The following is a 24096-nucleotide window of genomic DNA, read 5'->3' on the forward strand; positions in this document are numbered from 1 at the left end:
TTGTTATTAAGTCTCCAGGCCAAAGTTCATTTACTCTACCTCTTCAATCTTGCTCCTCGTTGGAGACCTCCTCAATGGCGGTTGGAGAGTGAAATTTATCTATAAAAAAATCAAAATCAAAATTTTTAATACACTTTCTTTCTCTACCCAAATTACTTCTCCTCCGGTCCTACTTCTACTTCTTACCCTTTTATGTTTTCTCTTTCTCCAATCCATATCTATGTCCTTATGGACCTTAACTGTGTGTCAAACCGTGTTTAGGTAGCTCTTCATGTTGTAATATGCGATTTGTAAAGTAAGGGTGATTATTTATGTTGAAAAACTTTTAATTGAGCTACTTAACATATCTATATACTTCTATGCTTAATTTGTTACATAAATAGTGTAGGAGGTTAAGGGAATTATTATTAAGAAGGGCGAAAATGTATTGTGACATGAATAAATTAGTAGTATCTTAGTATTATGCCTTGGTGAGCTATACTACTTTTATATGCCATGTTCATCATACAGCAGAAGAACCAAATGTTATTTTTTAATTTTTTTTTTCAATGTCCTTCTGTAGTGTTATCTGGGTGTTCGAATGGTTCCATGAAATGACATGAAAATTGGTTTTTCTTTTCCGGTCAGGTGTCTATTAAGGATAGTTATTATCCTCCTCAGTCCTCACACAAAATTAGAGGATAATTTTGATTTTACCCTTTATAATTTTAAATTTTTTATATATCCCCTAACATTAGACACCGACACCATTTGTAAGAAAGCTCTTTTGTCTGTGTTAGGTATTGATGTATTAGTTAAGTGTCACCTAAGATTATCAGTCTATCACATGTACTAGTTGACCCAATAAATTTATGTCATGTCAATTTCATTTTACCATGTAATTAAATAGCCTCAAAAATTAATCAAAAAAAAAAAAAAATAGCCTCAAAAAAATTTAAAACAAATTAAAATAAATCCCTAAATTTTAATATTTTCTGGATGAACTAACTGCATGCTGATTGTACTCTTCTTCCATTCTTTTCCACGTTCCATTACATTACATTCAAAGAAATTAATCCATAAAAATTGTTCGAAGGAATTGGAACCCCAAAATAAAAATTAGACAAAGATAAAAGGAAAAAAAAAAGTTTAAACCCAGCAAAGCTTCACCAATCAATCCCCCTCTGAAACCCCTTTCCAAATCATTCTCTGTACACAACCTTCACCAAAATCATTCAACCAAACCCTAAACACCAAATCACTCTTGCCCAAAAAAGAATTCCAATGTACAGAAAAAAAAACTGTGGCGTATTTGTTTGTGATCCAACACGGTATCAAAGAGACAACCCAAATGAAATATGGATCATTGTCTTTTCCCTTGGGTAAGGTCTTTTGCTTTTTCAACGCAGCCCATTACCTCAAAATTACACGAAATCGTCCTTTGCCCCACTTTACCTCCAAATTGTCTAATTTTTGCTCATATTTGCAAATCTCTGTGTCTTGCCTTTCTTGCATTTACAATTAGACTCATGTCGAGCCATTGTCTTAGTCGTCAACTGTTTTTGTTAGCACAAGTTAAAGAAGGAACCAATAGTAGTCATTTTTTTACTGAGATTAATAGTGCTCATTTCAAATTTCGGGACCAAAAGTGCATTATTGGAAAACTTAAGGTACCAACAATTTAGTTTCACCTTCTTCTTTTCACTATTTTCGTTTCTTTCAAGCTTACATTCTCACAGTAAGTAACATTCAAGAGAAGCCAGTTTTAGTTTTAGGCAGTAAGTCTTGTTGATTAGGGACGGAACTAGGATTCGATGTTGAGGGGGCCAAAGTATAGACCAAAAAAAGTTTACGAAAATCAAAACTAACATCTATTTTAATGTTTGTCAAATTTCATCACCTTCATTAATGTATTATCTCATATTTGCACAGTTTGGGATCACGTTGCAGTGGACCAATATTGATTTCATCGATGGTGATCTTCTGGGAATTTTGTTTGAAAAATTTCAAGAATTGGGACATCAACGTTGGCTTTTGAATTACTCGTATTTGTTTTCTTTTAAATAAATGTTTCATTTTATAAATCAAATAAATGTTTCATTATTTCCATATCAAATAGTTCTAATGTTTTAAAAATTAGTCCCAAAAAAAAAAAAAAAAAAAAAAACCAGACAAACGAACATATACCCCCACAAGCTACAACAAAATTAATGTTAATAAATTGTTTTCTAAAAATAGCTAATACTTCATAAAATAAACCAACAAACAAACATTATCAATTAATATTTAATAATGTATATTACTCTTCAGTAAGTATCCAAACATTTGATTCATAGCTCCCACAAGCTTCACTTTTTCTTTGCCGCAACTTCCCAGTTTTTCTATGTTTTTATTTATTTCTTTTCTTATCTCATTTGTCCTTTATATTTTAAAATTTTCAGTTAGATATATATACAATGCTGTATTTTTTGATTTTTTTTTGGGGGGGGGGGGGGGGGGGGGGGCATGGCCACCCTCAACCCTGACGTGGGTTCGTCTCTGTTGTTGATAATATATTTGTTCATTAACAAATTAATATTTCTATTGCCAAGGGATGCAAGCTTGCCTATAAATACAAGGACATTTATTTGCATCAACACAAAATTCTTAATTCTCACTGCAGACACAAATCTATGCATCTATGTTCACCACACACAAAAATGCAAGGACCAATAAAATGGAATACTCAACGCTTAACTAGGCTTAGTATTCCAAGTCCACCCCCCCCCGTTTTTCAAAGATATAAATTAAAATTAAGAAAAACATTATTGGAACCTTTCAAAATGGTTTTAAAAAGGAGAAAAGGAGTTGAAATCTTTTTTTGAGGAAGTAATTAATGCGTTAAGTTGGAACTTGGATACAAGACGGATGGATCTATTAAATGGTGCATGGTTTACAGCATAATTCGTTCTATGAATGTACCAATTTTATTTTGATTATAGCCAAAATTTGTAGATTAACATCATTCCCAAACTTTATTATTCTGGGCATCATTATATGAGTTACATTGGGCTACCTCAGGGACACTGGTGTCAATATTAAAGGATTATCAATTTCTTCTATATGCAAATAATTCATGGAAGAGGATTTCAACTTCTACTGCATATCACGTGCGGCTTTATGCCTTTAGCCATTGGATGAAGTTGTTGAAATTCTTTGAAGACTGACCATTATCTGATATATTATTCATCAACATTTTCTTAAGCTCCAAAGATCTTGCTCTTATGCTTTCATCACCAAGTAGTTGATCCACCTTCCTCTTAACTTCTTCCCGCAATACAATTCCATTTTCATCTAGCTCAAATCCTAGTCCAACCTTCCAAACATCACAAATGTAGATCCGGTCAAGGAATTGATCAGCAAAGTAAGGCCAGCACAAGAAAGGTACCCCATTGCTTCCACCTTCTATAGTAGAATTCCAACCACAATGGCTAATAAAACAAGCAATGGAAGGGTGATTTAAAACCTTAGTTTGAGGTGCCCAACCTACGATCTTCCCACGAGTGCCTTGAATTTCATTTGTATATGCAGTTTTTGACCAATCAACGATATCCAGACGTACCACCAAAAGGAAAGGTCTATTGGTAAGCTCAAGACCAAGAGCTAACTCTTGGAATTGAGTTGGTTCAAAAACTGTAAAGCTACCAAAGGCAACATACAAGACTGAGCAGGGTGGTTGCTGATCGAGCCAGTTTAGGCATGAGTGATCTACTTGCCAAAATTGTCCCACTGAATCTTCAATGTGTTCGCTTGACATCAATGGACCAATTGGTAGGAGCTTTGGAGCCAAAGAAAATGTTACGGGCTCGAGTTCAGGAACCGTGTTGCAAAGCCACCAATCTCCTAACTTCAAAGTTTGCATGTATTGTAAAATATATTTGAAGACAATCTTTTGACAAGTTGAATCACCTATACGAATCCAAGGAATATAGGCTGTGTCCATGACAGGCATGCCTGGGAGTGGTTGAATCATCTGTCTTTGGGTTGGGATTCCTGCAAGGCAAACAAAGAAATCAAGTGCTACTGATCACATTAATTGACTAATTGGATCATCACTACTACTAATATTTCCAAAGACACCCTTAGCATGATGAAATATTGTTAGGGTTTTAGCCTTTTAGATTCCAATTGTGATTACTTTACCTAGTTCTTAGCCAAGTGAAAAATTAGATTAATTATGTTCCAAATATGAATTAGTAAACATCAAATGATTACCTAGGAAAATCAATAGAACAAAATGTCCCACAATAAAAACCTAAGGGGATTTAAAATTACAATCCCAAGGTATATAGATCCATTAGAATAGAATTGAAATTTGTACAATAGGTTGCCCTAAGTCTATTGCTACCTCATGTAGTACTTATTAACATGACCACATGTAGCTCCAAATCCATTAACTCTTCTATTTTGGATCTGTTGCACTTGAATGTCCACACAACTTTAAGTTTACCTCTCAAAGATTTAAACCAAGAAAATGAATGTAGACTAGATGTAGGAACTTCACTTTATCATTGAATCTTCAGTATGAGTAAATATTTGGTTGATGCTTGTTGAGGCCTAAAAAATCACAATAAAATAAGCCCAAGAAAGGATAAGCTAAGCCCAAGAAAGAGTGAGTTAAGCCCAGAAGAAAAAAGACCAAGTCCAAAGGGATTATACAAAAGGCCTTGAGGATCCCGAAGCCCAGAAAAGGAAAAGCAACCAAAAAAGAAAAAGAGAGAACATCACAGCAAAGTATAAGGCGCAAGGATCCTCGGGCACCATCAATAAGCGCGAAGAAAAAAGAAGACCAGGACAGATCGATAGAAAGAAAAACAAGAAAAAAACAAAAGGACGCAAGCGACCTTTCATGGCACAGACAGAAAAGGCGTCGGGGAACCAAAACAAGGAAAAAGAATGTTAACAAAACGATTTCAAAAGAGCAGAACAGGATTCCGCCCAAATAGGAAAGAAACGGAGAAGTAAAAGACACCAGAAGTGAGGATGCCAAGAAGGGCATACCTCAGCACATCCCAAAGAGGATGGCCAACTAGAAACTTTCGAAGGAATCAGAACCAAGAGAAGGAAAGAATGAGAGAAAACGGAAAAGGGGACTTACCGAGATGATGAGGACAGAACATACTCTGTTTACAAAAGACCAAAATAGGGGAACCAACGGTTCCCCAAGACGCCCAGAAAACTCCACTATAAAAGGAGAGGATGGGTTGTGAAGAAAGGCAGCGAGAAAAAAAAGGAAAGAAACACAATAGAAAGAAGAGATTCTCTAGAAAATTATCAGAAAGTTTAGGCAGAAAGAAAATACCAAGGGAAAACAAATACTGCTTCCCGATATCCTGTAAAAGCAACTATGGCACATACTCGGATCCAACGAGAATCAAACTTCGCAAGTTTTGAAGGCTGAAATAGCCATTCAAGGCTGCAATTTTTGAGCTTGATTGGACCTTGTATCACGTCCTAGTAAGCTTGCTGTGATCGAATAGATAATGCTTTAATTAAATATTGTTCCCAGGATCCCCACAGTACTTCTCTTTTTATTGTCTTGCTAATCCTGCTTTTCTTTTTTCCTGAGCTTACGTTGTTAATTTCTGGCACTCCTCGATATCCTTGTTTGTCATTTTTGTGTGTTGTCAGGAGTATTCTCTGCATTCACTTGATTCTTAAACAACCATTTAGCTGCGGTGAGTCAAGGCCCAGTCCACCAGATCCTTTCTTTTCATTCAGGTCCGGGATCCTTGGGCCTGAGTATCCCGAGAAAAAGCACTCTCACATTTTGGCGACTCCGCTGGGGACTGGGCAAAGAAGAAGGAAGAAACAATCCCTTCACAGAGAATGCCTCCAAGACAAAGAAACAGCAAAGGAACCAATGTGCCACCTACGGCCTCTGAGCCTGTAGGAGAAAACGAGGAAGTCTCCAGGCAAGGAGGTGGGATACCCTTGGTGGAACAGGAGGTTGTGTCGGAACAAAGACACGCAAGACAGGAACCAGACCTAATGGCCAGGATGACAGCAATGTTAAAGGATTTGGAGCAAGAAGTTCGTCTTCTCAAAGAAGGCAGGACACAGGAAGTCAGAGACAACATTCCCCCTACTGGCCACCAAGATGGGACCCAGCCAGAAGGAGGGTCAGCAGTAGGAGGAAGAGCCAACCCTCAGTATTTGACACTGGCAGACGTCAATGCCCTCTTGGAGCAAGAAAGGGAAAAACTCTCAGGGATCCCCAAGCAATTCTCTCGGGATCCCCCGTTCCCTCCAGAACTCCTTGGCAAACCATATCCTAAGGGATACGAACCCCCAAAGTTCCATCCTTTCGATGGGAGGAATGGAAGTGCCGTGGAACATGTGAGCAGGTTTGTCCACACTATGGGCCCTTATGCAGGAGATAAAGAATTATGTCTAAGGGAATTTGCCAAATCTTTGGTAGATAGGGCATACACCTGGTACACCACGCTGAGACCCGGGTCCATCAAGACCTGGGATGAGATGATGGAAAAATTCTGCGCCAAATATTACCCTGGTGAAGACAAAATCACTTTCTAGAACCTGCAGATGGTGAGGCAGAGACCTGGAGAAGATCCTGTTCAGTTTATTAAAAGATTCGAAGATGTGTCTCTAAACTGCTATGGAGACCATGAAGAAAAGGAGCTCGTGGAAACCTGTATAGCCAACATGCTTTTTGATTACAGGCTCAACCTTGAAAATTTATGTATCACACAGTTTGCTGACCTACTGCAGAGAACCAGAAGGACAGCGCAAACTATGAGAACAAAAAGGCTGCCCGCATCCCAAGCTATGACAGCATCAGCACGAGAGAAAAGGAAGAGACCAGATGGGAAGGTGTTTGAGGAACCGCCAGTGATCCCATGCACAGCTGAGGAGCTAAGCCATGTCCTAGACAAATGGATTGGAGATGGGGTTGTCAGGCCATTCACTGTGTCCAGGCCACTAACCGAGGAAGAAAGGAAGAATCCTTTATTTTGCAGAATCCATAATTATGTGAAGCACTCCACTAAGGACTGCTGGACCCTTCGCAGGCTCTTCCACAAAAAGTTGAGGGAAGGAACCTTGGAACTCACTCAGAAGGAACCAGAAGTGCAGAGGAACCCCTTACCTAACCACAAAGGAAAAGGGGTGGTAGCAGTAGTAATACATGGGAACCCAGCAGAGGCAGGAGAATCTGAAGGATCCTTCCACCCGAGTACAGTCAAGACCCTCCAGAAGAATCCTAAGTTCAGGTCACTATTCAATCAACTAGGATTCGGACCAGAAGCAAGAAGAGTAGCCACAGAGTCTCTCATGAGTATAGCAGCAGATTCAGGGATGGAATGTTTTACAGCTGAGTCACATGCTAGTCGAGCTTTCCTGGAGACAACCAATGCAATAACTTTCACTGATGAGGATATGGAGATTGAGCACCCAGACCACCGTAGACCCCTTTATCTAATGGCCACCATAAACGGCGTTCAAGTCAGGAGAGCACTGGTGGATACAGGGGCGTCACTCAACCTCATAGCCTTAAGTACCTTGGAAGCTGTTGGCTTAGCTGACAGAAGGATCCTGGGGACCCCCATGGAAATAACAGGATTTGGAGGATCGGTGGAAGCAACAGAAGGATACGTGCAGCTAGCCTTAAGGGTAGGGCCAATAGTAGCTTTGACAAGGTTTCATGTGATTAATGCAGAAGTTTCTTATCACGTGCTGCTGGGACGCCCGTGGCTTCATAAACATCGCCTTATTCCATCCACGTTCCATCAATGCATTAAAGGGAGACTGAATGGGAGGCCTATAAGGATCCCTGCTAATCATAATCCTTTCAGCCAGGGAGAAGTGAACTTTGCAGAAACAATGTTTTATGATGAGTTGGAACCAGATGATGAGAACCCCACCCCAGGGACCCCGGGGGCACCTATCCTAGAAGAAGAAGAAGGAGGAAGGGGTACCCGTGACCTGAGAAACCTTTTGGAAAGAAAAAGACAAAAGAGGGAGCCCAGCTCTTCAGGATCCCGAGAATGTGTGGTGGTGCGGGAACCTGGGGGAAGGCTAATTTATCGTTTGTGAAGGTGCGCGGGACCCGAATGCATTGTGCAGGAAGGTCCCGGACCACCAAGCTGCATGATGGCCCAAGAAGAAATCCCAGAAGAACCAGTTAAGGAGGCCCAGATTCAGCCCGAGGAAGAACTGAAGGAAGTAGACCTGGGAACAGAACCAGGATCCCGGAAACCTGTTTTCATTAGCAGTCAATTGGTAGCTCAAGAAAGAGAACAACTGGTAGCCTTACTTCAAAAATACAGAGATGTGTTTGCATGGACTTATGATGAGATGCCTGGTCTAGACCCGGAGTTGGTAGTCCATTCTCTTAATGTGGAACCAGGGGTGAGGCCAGTAGTCCAACCAGCCAGGGTCTTTCACACTGAGGTAGAAGCTCAAATAGTCCAAGAAGTCAAGAAATTACTAACAGCTGGTTTTATCAAACCCATCCAACACCCAAAATGGCTGTCCAACATTGTACCTGTGAAGAAGAAGAATGGTCAAATCCGCTGCTGTGTAGACTTTCGCAACTTGAACAAGGCATGTCCTAAAGATGAGTTCCCCTTGCCCAATATCGATCTCCTTGTAGATTCAGCTGCAGGAAACTCAATGTTCTCGTTTATGGATGGGTACAGTGGGTACAATCAAATTCGCATGGCAGCCAAAGATGCAGAAAAGACGGCATTCAGAACTCCGATTGGGAACTTTTACTACACTGTAATGCCCTTTGGCCTCAAGAATGCGGGGGCTACGTATCAACGGACCATGACAGCCATTTTCCATGACATGATGCATGAGGAGATGGAAGATTATGTAGACGATATTGTGGTCAAGTCAAAAACCAGAACAGGACATTTCCAAGTACTTGAGCAGGTCTTTGAAAGATGCAGGAAATACAAGTTACGTATGAACCCCATGAAGTGCGCCTTTGGAGTGTCTGCTGGAAAGTTCCTTGGGTTCCTGGTACATCACAAAGGCATAAGCGTGGATCCAGCCAAGGCCACAGCTATTGCCACGATGAGAAGACCAACTACTGTTAGAGAATTCAAAAACTTCCTGGGAAGAGTCTTCTATATCAGGAGGTTTGTGCCTGGTTTAGCCTCAGCTACGGCAGGCTTATCAAAATTACTGAAAAAGGGAAATGAATTCACCTGGGGAACAGAGCAGCAGGAAGCTTTTCAAAGAATTCAAAGCATTATGAACCATCTGCCCACCCTCCAGGCACCAGTACGTGGGCGACCTCTGTTGCTATACTTAGCATCGAACTCTCAGGCAATAGGAGCTTTGCTGGCACAAGAAGATGACCAAGGAAATGAGCAGCCTATATATTATGTAAGCAGAACACTCAAGGATACCGAGACCAGGTACCCCAGAATAGAGAAAGCCTGCCTAGTAATCGTTTATGCCTCCCAAAGGTTGAAGAGGTACTTCTCAGCTCACCAAATCCTCTTGGTAACCAAGTCCCACCCCATAAAAGCACTCCTGCACCAGCCCCTCCTCACGGGAAGGATGGCACAATGGCTAGTATTGCTCTCACAATATGATATAGGCACAAGAACTCCCAAGGCTGTAAAGAGCCAGGCCATAGCAGATTTGCTAGCTCAATTCCCAGGGAAGGAAGAAGGCCCGCTGAGCGAAGAAATCCCTGGTGAGGTAGCAGTGATGGAGATCCCAGGGAAGAAATGGACTATGAGGTTTGACGGGTCAGCTACAGCAACTTCAAATGGGGTAGGAATTGTGCTAAGCTGTGAAAATGGGGATGTCATGCCCCTGTCTTTCAAGCTTGGTTTCTCATGCTCTAATAATGCAGCTGAGTATGAGGTATACTTGACTGGGTTGACTATAGCACTCAGCATAGGAGTGAAACACATGAGAGTGCTGGGAGATTCTAATCTTGTAGTCTCCCAAGTAAAAGGTGACTTTGCATTACGGGAACAAAGCTTAGCAGCCTACAGAACTTGGGCACAAAGACTGGAAATGGAGTTTCAGACCTTCAGCATAGAATACACTCAAAGAAGTGAAAACAGGTTCGCAGATGCTCTCGCCACCCTGGGATCCCAAATACCATTTGAAGGGAGAGATACACTGATAAAAATAGGAAGGCAGGAACATTCTATTGTGAGGATCCTCCAAGGGATGTACCCAGGGGGATCCAAACAGTGGGATTGGAGGGACGAAGTCAAAGAAAGGATGAAAGAGGTAAACCCTAGAGGGAACATCAAAGAGCTAATGGATTACACTCAAATAGAAGGAGAATTGTACAGAAGATTGCCAGGAGGAATACTGTCTAGATGTATCACCGAGAAGGAAGGAAAGTTGAAATTAGAAGAATTACACGCCCAAACATGTGGAGTTGCAGAAAAAGTCAGCCTATACAGGAGGATGCAACGCATGGGGTACTACTGGCCAGACATGGACAAGGAAGCAGCAGTCATACAGGGGAAATGTAAAGAATGTCGATTGGCAATCGATAAAGAAGAAAGCTACGCTGTGTTTGTTATAGAAGATTGGCGGGTTCCTTTCATAGGATACCTGGCTCAGGGTATCCTGCCAACCGACAAGGAGCTGGCCCATAAGCTCAAGAAATTGGCGTGCAGGTATTTCTTGCAGAATGATATTTTGTTCAAAAAAGGATACCACGGGGATCCCCTCAGGTGCCTGGGACCAAAGGAAGCCAGAGAAGTGGTCAGAGAAGTGCACTCTGGAGATTGCGGAAGTCACCCAGGAAAGAGAAGGCTGCACAAGCAGTTACTGTTGTTGGGGTATTACTGGCCAACGATGAAAAGAGACTCTGAGGAGCTGGTCAGAACATGTCATGCTTGCCAAGTCCTAGGAGATACGATTCACACTCACCCAAATGTCCTACAGGATATGACGACACCATGGCCTTTTCATACTTGGGGGCTCGATCTCATAGGGCCCATAAACCCTCCATCCAATGGTTATATATGGATCCTGGCAGCCACGGAGTACTTTACAAAATGGGTAGAGGCCATCCCTTTGAAAAAAGCTACTGGAGCAACTGTAGCAAATTTCATTCGAGACCACATCATCACAAGGTTCGGGATCCCCAGAAGACTTATCAGCGACAATGGAACCCCATTCATAAACAAAGATGTGAAGGGATTAGCTGAAGCGTACCACATCAAGCATAGAAGATCTACCCCATACTACCCACAAGGAAACGGCCAAGCTGAAGCTACTAACAGGGTAATATTAAAAATCCTTAAGAAAATGAAGCATGAGTATGGAGGAAAATGGAGTGACCATCTGGCAGATGTGCTTTGGGCATGTAGGAGCTCTGTAAAGACAGCCACAGGATTCTCCCCATTCTCCCTGGTTTATGGAACAGAGACCATCAGCCCTGTGGAGTTAATCATCCCTACACCAAGGGTAGTTCTTGAAGAAAATCAGGGAGAAAGTGAAGACGCAAGCAATGAAAAGAGATTAGTAGATCTGGAAGGAGTAGAAGAAGAAAGGGAACTGGCCAAGAAAAGGAGCCAAAGATACCAGCAAAGAATGACCAGAGCATATGCACAAGCAGTACGCCCAAGAGTGTTCACCAAAGGGCAATTAGTGCTGAGGATGGCGGAGCACGTGAGGAGGAACCTGCCAGGGCCTTCCAAGTTCACCCCAAAATGGGAAGGACCCTACATCATCAACACAGCTCATGAAAGTGGATATTATTACCTTGCCAAAGAAGATGGAACAGTCCTGACAGAACCCATAAATGGGAAGTGGCTGAAGCAATATTATGCATGAGGACAAGGGGATCCCCAGTACCTCAGGGTCCTTTCACCAACTTCACTATCTGCTAAGTTCCTTTTTATTTTGTCTTTTTATTTTCAGCCTTTATCAAGAATTCTGGTCTAAGATAATTTTGTTCAGGAACATGTGATAGATTGACACTTTGTGGTCAATGCTGCACCAAAAGACTTTTATTTGTTCCTAAAAAAAAATGATCATGTTTTAATGGAATTCCTGTTTCTGCAACATTTAAGTTTTTCTTTACTGCAAAGACCAAATATAGATAAATTCAAGGAAGGATACCTGAGTCAAAAAAAAAGGGGGAGAATGTGTAATACCCTTTTTACATATGGCCCAGGATCCACCACACAAATAATTTCGGATATCCCACAAACAGTCCCAAGTGCATAGGTCTAGGATCACAGAATAAAAGAAAATATCTAGGATACCTAGCCTAGCACTTGGCAAAGGGGGAACCTGTCAAAGTTCATGAACTGGGACCGTATCTCAAAAAAAAAAAAACATACATAGAGAAGGATACTGGTGTACCCAGCTCAGTACTTGCACAATAAGTCACCAAGTACCTGGACCAGAACTTACAGTGAAACCTGTGGAAACCATGGTCCAGGACTCAGGAAAGAAAAGAATCACAAGAAAGTAAAGACAATATATATACATCCAAGGAAAAAGGCAGATTCACATACCAAGAAATAAGAAGCAGTTTTGAAGCACAAAAGAGAAAGAGCAGAGCAATGTTTAAAAAAAAAAATTATACAACCCCAAATTGTTCATATGAATAAAAAAAAAAGCTAAGGAATGAGGCCGGCCAACAGAGAAGCATCTGGAGAAATAGCAGGAACAGCCAAAGAAGAAAGGATCCTCTGCCGCTTGACTTTCAAATCTTGTAGAACTTTGTGAGCATGAGCCAAAGCTTCCTCAGCAACAGCTATCTCAGTGTCTATACTCTTGAATGATTGCCTTTGAAACAGCATATGAGCCAGCAGACGCAAGTGATCCAGCAGGAAAGACAAATTAAACTTGGCCTCTAGAAGGTCCTGCACCACCCCTCTCCATTCCAGAAGCTTTTCTTCAGACAACGAATCAACAGAGGAATTCTTTAGAGAAATCAACACAGCACACAGCAACTCCATCAAAATATTGCCTAGAAAAATGCCTCCCCTGAAGCCACTGGTAAAATCCCCGTGACTCTTGAGCAGGCTCTCTAGCAGCGGCAAGCCCTCCACAGGAACAGAGAAGCGCAGGAAGCTGCCATAAGAAGACCCAAAGACATGAAAGTGGCTGGCAGGAAGACTGTTGAATTCCAAAAGATCGAAGCGAGCCAGGAAAGAGGAAAGCCTTGAATCAAGATCTGAGGCAGCCACCTTCGAGGCATCCCCCATCACCGCGTCACCACTTGCAGAAACCTGAGGACTTGCAGCCTTTTGCTCTGAATGAAGGTCAGCAACTTCAACAGGTCTCACAATTCCTTCAGGGATAACAGGCTCAGAACCTGCAAAGCCTGTATCAATATTCAAAAAAAAAAAGAAGAAAAAGAAAAGGAAGAACAGATTTAGAAGAAGCAAACCGGTTCCAGTTTCTTGAGGCAGAACCTCTTCTTCCTGATCTCCTGACGTCCCCGAAGATTCTGGGAAGGAACATAAGGCAAGTTGAAGAAAAGGTGAAGGACCGATGGCAAATTGGCTAAAGGAAGGGATAGATGCAGGGGGCTTCGCCATATATATATAAAAAAAAAGAAAGGGGGGAAAGAAAAAGGAAAACACGATGGAGCAGCTTACACTCACCTTCTGAGCTCTCTGATTCTAAAGAAGAGGCAACACTGGGAGCGGATTTCTCACTGGTTTGACCTAAAAGGAAAAAGAAGGAACTCAAGAGAAACTGGAAAAGAAAGTAAAGCATAACGCCACTTCAAAAGAAACAAGGTTTACCTGTTTGTTTGGATAAAGGAGTGTCTCCCAAAGCATCCTTATCTGACAAGGATTGAGGAAACACAGTCCTGATAGGACTAGGAGTGCGTGCAAGATGGGGACTTTGAGATGATGGGATCCTAGAAGCTTTGGGATCCTGAGAATCCTGGGAACCTTGCATCGGCTGCCCAGTTTCCTCAGCAGGGTCATCAGTAGGGGGCTCCTCTCCCATAACAGGAAAAATGACAGAAAGAGCTGTGATAGTTTCCTCCCCCAGAACCTTGCCAGTCACAGGAGGGGATACCTCCACCTAAAGAAAGGAGAAGCAGAGAAGGCAATACTAAGTAAAAAAAAAAAGGAAAACAGCAGGAATACTAGCAGCGCAGAAAGAACAGAAGAAAGGGGAACACACTTACCACGTCGTCTCCAGAAGATTGGCTCTTACCCTTCTTATAATCAGACTTGCGCTTGGACTGCAAAGGAAATCACCACCCGTCAGCAAAGATAGAAAATGAATGCGAAAAAAAAAAGGAGAGAAGAAGGAAAGAAGTCTTGCCCTTCTCTCTCTCTCTACAGATTTTCTGGAAGTCTTTTGCTTACTACGAGTACGCCCAGAGGGTCCTAAAGGAGGCTGGGATACCAAACCAGAGGATCCTAAAGAACCATGGACTGAAGCAGTCACAGGAACCTGGGGAAAAGAAGACTCTACCTTGGTCTTCTTCCGGGTCCTTGAAACTAAAGGTTCCCTGACATCCTTGCCTTTGTGAGATGCCAAGTGTGCTTGAGATTTCCCCGTTTTCCTTCTTTTTGCTTCAGAGCCTATCTCCACACCCCCTGCACTTTCGCCAACATCAGCAGCTTTCATTTTCTTCAACTTAACATCCTTACCTTTAGCAGTAGCAGCACTAATTGTCTCTGTTACACCCTTTTTGATGGGTACCCCAGAGGAGGTACCAATGATAAGACTATCACCCAGCCAGGCCTCAGGAAGATCCTGTCCATAAGTCACCCAACCTCCCCTGGAGGAATGCCACTCTGCAAACCCAGTCTTGCTGCTTGCAGCAGCAGAAACAATCCCAGCAGTAGGAAGGGATAAACGTCTATTAGCTGTCGGAGCAGAAACAATGCTAGAGTTCGGGACTTCCCGAATTGTACCAGTGCCAACATAGTCGACAAAAGATTTTTGTACTCTTCTCCAATAACCGGTATAGCCACTGGAAGCAAAGACTCCTCTCTGGGAGTTAGGCACTACGAACTGGGGGCTCCTCCGAGACCAATAAGAAAAGGCCTGCAGCCTCAAGAAAGGATCCAAGGAAGGAAGGGATGGCACCACATCCTTAAAAACTGGTGGGATATCTTGATCAAAACCAAACTGTCGAAGCACCCGGTGTGCTGAATAATGAGTGTACTTTGGGCCACTTGAAGAAGGCACGGGAAGCCAGGAGGGGCTAATGCAGGCAAGGTAAGCCAGACTGCCCTCATCACCATGGCGCAAGTCGAAGGTATTACCTGTTGAAGATAAAAAAGAAGACAACAGAGAATCACACGCAAAGCCAGGACCAAACTCACGAGGGGATCTCCAACATAAGCTCCTTGCTTGGTCAAACAACTCCACAAGATTGAGGCCACCACCTTTTAAGCTAATCCAACGAAAAATAATGGGAAAGGCATCAGTAGAATTGCCACAAAGACCCTTCACTATGTCGGGGGATCCTTGGAACTTGTCCTTCACAAACTTCAAATTTCTACACTTAGCCAAAGTGGCTGCAGAACGGTCCCACATAAAAATCTGAAGAATGGCACAATGAAGAGATGAAGTAATCACATAGCAAGAGTCACCCTCAGCCTCATCTCCATGAAGCTGGTCCAGTTGAGAATAAACGTGACCCAAAAACAGAGGGGCCAAAGGATATTGGGTACCTCGAGCCAACTTGATAGCCAACGGAAAAAGCGAAGACTTAACTCCGTACCCAGGGAACTCACTAAACAAAAATTTACTAAGCCAGAAGGCCAGGAAACCAGCCCACCTTACTTCCTTATCCTTTTCACGAGAGAGGGTCATCACCCATCTCCCCATCCTAGCCGGCTTACCACCAGGAGAGGCGGAGCGACCACCAAAATGACCAAATAATTTCTCCTCTACCACAAGATCCTCACCAGAAAGATCAATATCAAAGGGATTCTCTTCACCAAACACCGGGAGGAGGAAGTTATTAACCACATCCTCCAAGGTGATTGTCAATTCACCAGTAGAAAAGAAAAAAGTATGAAGGGAAGGGCACCAACGACGTACCAGATGCCTGAGCCCTTTGGCGTCTCTGAAACCCTCAAGGTTTCTGGAAATAGCCACTGCCTTTAGGATGCCGGCGCGCTCCAAACGACCCACAAACTCAGCATCAGACAGTTCCTTGTCTACCCATATGGGCCAACCCTGAATTTTCCCCGCCACAAAATCAAAGAAAATAGGAACCGCCTCTCGGATTCCTTGTCTGATCTGGAGATCGAAAACCTCTCTAGGGTCAGGAACCTGGGCGGAACCAGCGAAACCCGCTTGGCCAGAAAATAGCCAAACGTGAGGGGATGGAGGAGCCTCACCATGAGAAATATGAGGAAAAAAATAAACTGGGAGAATACCAAGGATCTCGTAGAGGGAAGGCTGGACGCTCAACAACCTCATGAGAATCGCTCGGAGCAGAACCAGAAGAACCTTCACCCTCAGAAGGACCAGGAGTACGCTCTCTCCTCTTTCGAGAAGAAGAAGAAGCCATGGAAACACACACACTATGAAGAAGAAAAGAGATTGAAGGTGCGAAAAAGGAAGACCGGAGTAACAGAGAAGAAGAGGAAAAGAAAGAGAAACACAGAGAGCGAAATAACCCAGAGAAGCAAAGTGATAAGATGAAACGGCTACAATAAAGGCGCAAATAGCAGTTGGGGAAAACAGTTTATGAAAAGACGCGCCAGTTGCCAAAGAATTTAATTTGAAGTAGGGGTTACAGCAGTTATTAATGAGAAATAACGGGAAACGAGGAAAGTGGGTAGAGGAGTTTCACCTCAAATATCCAACTGCCACGTCCCGTATAAAGAGGGAGCTGCGAAAGAATAAGGGAATACAACACGCAAAAAAGAGGCGGCTAGAAGCAGCAGAAAAAGAGCCGGGATCCCAAGTAAATAGGAAGGGAACCCAGTAAAAGTTGAAAAGGGGGGATATCACAAAAACCTAAGGAAACCTAAATCACTCACGCGTGGGCTTCAGGCAACCCACGAGCTCGGGGGGCTAAATGTTGAGGCCTAAAAAATCACAATAAAATAAGCCCAAGAAAGGATAAGCTAAGCCCAAGAAAGAGTGAGTTAAGCCCAAAAGAAAAAAGACCAAGTCCAAAGGGATTATACAAAAGGCCCTGAGGATCCCGAAGCCCAGAAAAGGAAAAGCAACCAAAAAAGAAAAAGAGAGAACATCACAGCAAAGTATAAGGCGCAAGGATCCTCGAGCACCATCAATAAGCGCGAAGAAAAAAGAAGACCAGGACAGATCGATAGAAAGAAAAACAAGAAAAAAACAAAAGGACGCAAGCGACCCTTCATGGCACAGACAGAAAAGGCGTCGGGGAACCAAAACAAGGAAAAAGAATGTTAACAAAACGATTTCAAAAGAGCAGAACAGGATTCCGCCCAAATAGGAAAGAAACGGAGAAGTAAAAGACACCAGAAGTGAGGATGCCAAGAAGGGCATACCTCAGCACATCCCAAAGAGGATGGCCAACTAGAAACTTTCGAAGGAATCAGAACCAAGAGAAGGAAAGAATGAGAGAAAACGGAAAAGGGGACTTACCGAGATGATGAGGACAGAACATACTCTGTTTACAAAAGACCAAAACAGGGGAACCAACGGTTCCCCAAGACGCCCAGAAAACTCCACTATAAAAGGAGAGGATGGGTTGTGAAGAAAGGCAGCGAGAAAAAAAAGGAAAGAAACACAATAGAAAGAAGAGATTCTCTAGAAAATTATCAGAAAGTTTAGGCAGAAAGAAAATACCAAGGGAAAACAAATACTGCTTCCCGATATCCTGTAAAAGCAACTATGGCACATACTCGGATCCAACGAGAATCAAACTTCGCAAGTTTTGAAGGCTGAAATAGCCATTCAAGGCTGCAATTTTTGAGCTTGATTGGACCTTGTATCACGTCCTAGTAAGCTTGCTATGATCGAATAGATAATGCTTTAATTAAATATTGTTCCCAGGATCCCCACAGTACTTCTCTTTTTATTGTCTTGCTAATCCTGCTTTTCTTTTTTCCTGAGCTTACGTTGTTAATTTCTGGCACTCCTCGATATCCTTGTTTGTCATTTTTGTGTGTTGTCAGGAGTATTCTCTGCATTCACTTGATTCTTAAACAGCCATTTAGCTGCGGTGAGTCAAGGCCCAGTCCACCAGATCCTTTCTTTTCATTCAGGTCCGGGATCCTTGGGCCTGAGTATCCCGAGAAAAAGCACTCTCACAATGCTTCAAGAGAGCTTGGAAAATTCTTAAGATTTGTGTAAAAAAAAAAAAAGTCCCAGCTCTCAAAAAGTCCTAAAAAACATGCTATAGGGTTGCTTATATAGTATATAGACTTGAAGTGCACGTAATCCTAGATCAAACGGGTTGACAGAAAAACCTTCAAATACAAACTACACAAATCTTGATCAGTTGAGATTTCTAGTTTGACTAGTCAAGTTAAGTAAAACTCAATTGATCGAGTTATGTCGAAATGTAGTACAATAACAGTTATGTTTTTGAGATCCTTAAAAGTCTTTCATAGCTTGAATCTTAACTTGTCTTTTTCTTTGATATATTTTCAATATTAAACCAAGACTAACAAAGATTCTAAGTGTTACAATTGTTCACAGTTTGTCAACACAATTCTATGGACGTAACAAATACCATATAACTTGATAGTATTCTTATGTTAAGGATGATAAATTATCAATTGTTTGAAAACCTTAATTCTTTAATTTATTAGGAAATAATGAATTTAATCTATCATTTCCCTGTTATGTGTAGGTCTAAATTGCCCTTTTTAAGTAGGACTGAACATGTGAGAATTTTTTAAATGGGAGGTAAGATGGAGATATGATTTGAACTTAAGACCTCCCAATTTGATTAAAAGAATTGTCAAATTTAATTAGATACCCATTTTTACCCACACACACACAAAAAAAAAAAAAAAAAAAACCTTTGTGGATTATCATGTTTATTTTGCTTTTTACCAATGTTATTTGGGTCACGAGTTTGGCTTATATGTGGTAAAAGCTAAAAGGCATAAATAAATACTATCAAGTATGATTAAAATATAGTTCACACCAAGTTAGGGTTTGAGTTTTGTTGAGCTGGGGTGCAGGCATTTCATGGTTAGTTGATGTCTTCGAACACATGAACTAAGCTCATAGTAGAATTCATTAACCAAGTTCAAACAGTTTTTTTGAATCAGTTCCAAAAATTTTGAGGCCAAAGTACTAAAAGAATCATGAGTCTCCATATAAATTTGGTTGCTATGTTTCACACTCCGTTATCTGCTCTAGCTATTGGATTTTTCCTTTCAATTTGGACTAGAAAAATTAGTGCATGCCAACATAGGTATGACAAGGATATGGTAAAATTAAATATACACTATACCAAAAAAAATATTATATTAGATATACAAAGTCTTAATCTTAACTAGTCAAATCCCAAATATGTTAAATAACTCTAATTTATTTTCATTATTTCTAATCCTACCTAGGTGCAAACAAAATAATAATAATCTTACTTATAGTTACGGGTGTCCATGACTCTAGTTTGGTCGGATGGGAGGTCAACTTGCAACCAACCTGAATGGATTGGGTTCAACAAAACTAGACCGATTGTTGATTTAAATTGAACAAGTATTTAAAGTGTAATCATCAATGAAGAAGATAGATTTGGGGCTTGAAGAGGTTGAATAGTGAGGTGATGGATCATAGTCTATAGTTGACGGGTCCATTTGGATGGGCTTAACAGATCATGATGAATGGGCTGGAAGTGGACGGATCTGGTATGAACGGATCATGGTTGACGGACCAGAGGGCCACGTGGTGCTAACTTGGTCATTCTGTGGTCTCCAAGGAATCTAAAATGGAAACAACTTGTGTCTCACAATTAATCCTAGCCCATAGAATCCCAACATGAATAGAATTTTAATGCGAAGAAGATTCTGGAAAATACGCCCATTAATGAGGATCTTCCCTATATGGAAAAGACTTGTTACGCAAGCATAGGAGTTTGATTCTACACTACTATAAAAACCCAAAGACCCTCAGAAAACAGGTACGCTTAATTGACCCGCTCTGGCACTCTAGAGTTGTGAGAAATTCTAACTTGACCTTCAAAGGGTATTTGGTTGACCCCACACCGATGCTCTCTGTTAGGTCTTCTCTGTTTATTGTGTAGGTATTGTTTTGAGCGCGCGAAGTGTGTAGCTCACTGGTGATTTTTCGGCATCATCAGTTGGCGCCGTCTGTGGGAAAGACAGTGACTTGAAAGCCATACAAACGCTTCCCAGACAAAGAGTTGCATGGTACTTACTCGCTCGATGGCAACCACCAACAACGTTTAGGGAGACAAGCCACGACTTATTGCCTTGGAAAGACAGGTCCAAACCCTTACAGCAGCAGTGGAATGCCTCACTAGACAAAACCAAACCCTAGAGTAACAGCTGCGACAAAAGAACACGGCGATGGGAACCCAAGAGGAAGATCAAGAAGGTACCAGTGCTAACCGGAGGAACCAAGAGGGGCCGGAGGGTAGTAACACCCCTAGTAGACCGGATAGACAAGAAATGAGCCGTCCATCCGTTACTAATACGGCCTTGCCCCACATTGTTGAAGAGATGCAGATGATGAAAGAATAGATGGAATGCATGATGAACGCGCTCAAGGGAAGAGTTTCCAGTGATCTTAACGATTTGGTCCACCAAACAGATTCACCATTCACAATGTCCGTCAACTCTTTCCCCCTTCCTCTAAAGTTTCGTATGCCATAAGTAGAAAACTACGACGGAAACAAGGACCCGCTGGATCACTTGGAGTCTTTCAAGACCCTGATACACCTTCAGGGGATATCGGACGAGATCATGTGTAGGGCCTTCCCCACCACGCGAGGGCCCCGCAAGGATATGGTTCAGTAGGCTGACGCCCAACTCCATTAGTTCCTTCAAAGAGTTAAGCGCCCAATTCGCATCACACTTCATCGAGGGACACAGGTATAAAAAGTCTACTGCATGTCTGATGAATATTAAGCAGCGGGAGGATGAGACATTGAGGTCCTACATAACTCGTTTTTATAAGGAAGCACTCTCAATCGACGAAGCTGACGACAAGATCCTCGTAGCAGCCTTCACGAACGGATTACGAAAGGGTAAATTTTTATTCTCCTTATACAAGAATGACCTGAAAACCATGTTAGATGTGCTTTATAGGGCCACCAAGTACATGAATGCTGAACATGCACTATTGGCATGCGAAGAAAAACCCAAGAAGAGAAAAAGGCAAGAGGAAGCCCGGCAGGATAAGGGTAGGAAGATGGCTAGAACAGGAGATAAAAGAGATGATCGACGATCCAAGCCCCCGACGGGGAGGTTTACAAACTTCACCCCCCTGAATACCCCGATTGATTAGGTCTTGATGCAGATCAAAGATGAAGGAGCCTTAACTTTCTCCGGCAAATTAAAAAGGCGATCCCAGCAAGAGGCCCAGGGATAAGTATTGCCGTTTCCATCGAGACCACGACTACAATACGTCTAATTGCTATGACTTGAAGTAACAGATAGAAGCCCTTATTAGGCAAGGAAAATTGCAAAAATTCGTTAGCAAGGAAGGAATAGAGCAAAACTAAGGCGCACCAGCCCAAAGAGAAAACGAGCGACCTAGGCCACCCATGGGAGATATAAGAATGATCACGGGGGGCAGCAGTTCCTCTAAGAAGGCACGTAAGGCATACCTACGGATGGTTCAGAATATTCAACTAACAGGATACGCCCCGAAAATGGCGCGGGTTGACAATCCTGTCATTAGGTTTACAAAGGAAGATGCCCTACGTCTCCACCACCCATATGATGATCCACTCGTAATCAGTATAGGGGTAGGAGACTATAATACCTACAGGGTGCTGGTAGACAACGGAAGCTTCGCTGATATTTTGTACTATCCAGCCTTTCAGCAAATGAGAGTAGAAAAGGAACGATTGATCCCAACCAACGCCCCGCTCGTAGGTTTTAGAGGAACAAGGGTGTACCCACTAGGAGTGGTCACCCTACCAGTGACAGTTGGAGATTACCCTCAGCAGATCACGAGGGATGTAACCTTCCTAGTCGTTGATTGCTCGTCCGCATACAATGCCATACTGGGGCGTCCTACTTTGAATTCATGGAAGGCTGTAACATCAACCTACCATCTGATGATCAAGTTCCCCACTGAGTATGGGGTAGGAGAAGTAAGACGTGATCAAGTAGCAACATGTGAATGCTACGTTACGATGCTAGAAATGGATGACCACCAGTAAACCATGTGCACGGAGGAACAACGAGTGGCAGAGCCTATAGAAGAACTAGAAGAAGTAACCCTTGACGACTCCAGACCTGAGCGGATGACTAGAGTGGGCATGTTGGCTAGTCAATCAATTCGAAACGAGCTCATGACATTTCTAAGGGAGAATCAAGACGTATTCGCCTGGAGTCACGAGGACATGCCAGGGATTGACGCTTCAGTCATAGTTCACAGATTGAATGTGTCGCCCTCATCCTTTCCTGTTCGACAGAAGAAGTGCGTGTTTGCTCAAGAGCGAGACAAAGCGATAGCGGAGGAGGTTCAGAAGTTGCTAGAAGCAGATTTCATTCGAGAAGTATACTACTCGAACTGGTTGGCAAAGGTGGTTATGGTTAAAAAGGCCAATGGAAAGTGGAGGACGTGCGTAGACTTCACGGACCTCAATAGAGCCTGCCCCAAGGATAGTTACCTACTTCCATGAATAGATACCTTGGTAGACTTGACCACGAGACATCAGCTACTGAGTTTCATGGACGCATTCTCTGGATATAACCAGATTAGAATGGATGAGGCTGATTAAGAAAAAACTTCCTTTGTTACAAGCTAGGGACTCTTCTGCTACAAAATAATGCCATTCAGGCTCAAGAACGTCGGGGCGACATACCAAAGATTAATGAACAAGATGTTTGCACAACAGATCGGGAGGAATGTTAAAGTTTATGTAGATGAGATGCTGGTGAAAAGCTTACAAGAAGACGAACACTCGAGCGACCTCCAAGAGACCTTCGACACCTTTCGGACGTACAAAATGAAGTTAAATCCAAGCAAATGTGTATTCGGGGTTACAGCGGGAAAATTCTTGGGATTCATGGTATCCCAAAGGGGTATCGAAGTCAACCCAGAGAAAGTACGAGCTATAATAGATTTAGCCCTTCTGAAGACAGTCAAGGAGGTGCAGAGCCTGAATGGCAAAATAGTGGCATTGAATAGGTTTGTCTCAAGGGCGACAGATAAATGCCTACCTTTCTTCCGTATATTGAAGAGATCGTTTGAATGGACAGACAAATGCCAGCAGGCGTTCGAGAATCTTAAGTTGTATCTCTTGACTCCTCCCTTACTCAATCCATCCAAACCAGGGGAAGAGCTCTATTTGTATTTAGCCATCTCACAAGCCACGGTCAGCGCAGCTTTGAAAAGAGAAGAGGACTGGTTGCAGAAACCAATTTACTTTACGAGCCGAGGGTTTCGAGGAGCAAAAGAAAGGTATCCTCAAATGGAAAAGCTAGCGTTCGCGTTGGTGACCGCAGCACGGAAACTCAAATTGTATTTCCGAGCTCATACTATTGTTGTCTTGATAGATAAGCCTTTGAGAAGAGCCATGAGTAGCCCCGAAGCTACAGGACGGATGGCATTATGGGCAGTCGAGTTTAGCGAATTTGATATATGATACCGTCCGCGTACTGCTATAAAGGGGCAGGTGGTAGTTGACTTCATCGCTGAATTCACACTCATGGAAGGCGAGGGGGCAGAGGTAGTTCCACAATGGAGCGTCTATACAGACGGATCTTCAAATAGGCAAGCTGGAGGCGCTGGTGTGGTACTCCGCATCCTGGAAGGAGATAAGATCGAGTGCATGATCCGCCTGGACTTTCCTACGACCAACAATGAAGCAGAATACGAAGCTTTAGTTGCAGGATTGGACCTCGCAAGAGCAGCAGGAGCTGAAAACATGGTCGTATACTGTGACTCCCAAGTCATCACTAGTCAGGTTAATGGTGACTATGAATGCAAGAACGGAAGAATGAAGAAATACCTTGAGGAGGTGAAGGGTCGAATCAA

At 42.5% G+C, this 24096-nt stretch overlaps 1 protein-coding gene across 1 annotated transcript in view; it reads right to left on the reverse strand.

Annotated features, from left to right (window-relative positions):
- Positions 1-2922: 2922 nt before the first annotated feature.
- LOC126714445 (UDP-glycosyltransferase 83A1-like) overlaps positions 2923-24096 on the reverse strand; it is a 28708-nt gene continuing 7534 nt past the window's right edge. Inside the window, exon 2 of the mRNA XM_050414598.1 lies at positions 2923-4011. Coding sequence (XP_050270555.1) covers positions 3137-4011 — 875 coding nt within the window. The 3' untranslated portion in view covers positions 2923-3136. The remainder of the gene's footprint in view (positions 4012-24096) is intronic.

This window comes from Quercus robur, chromosome 2 (genome assembly GCF_932294415.1).
Source record: "Quercus robur chromosome 2, dhQueRobu3.1, whole genome shotgun sequence".
NCBI classification, from domain to species: domain Eukaryota; kingdom Viridiplantae; phylum Streptophyta; class Magnoliopsida; order Fagales; family Fagaceae; genus Quercus; species Quercus robur.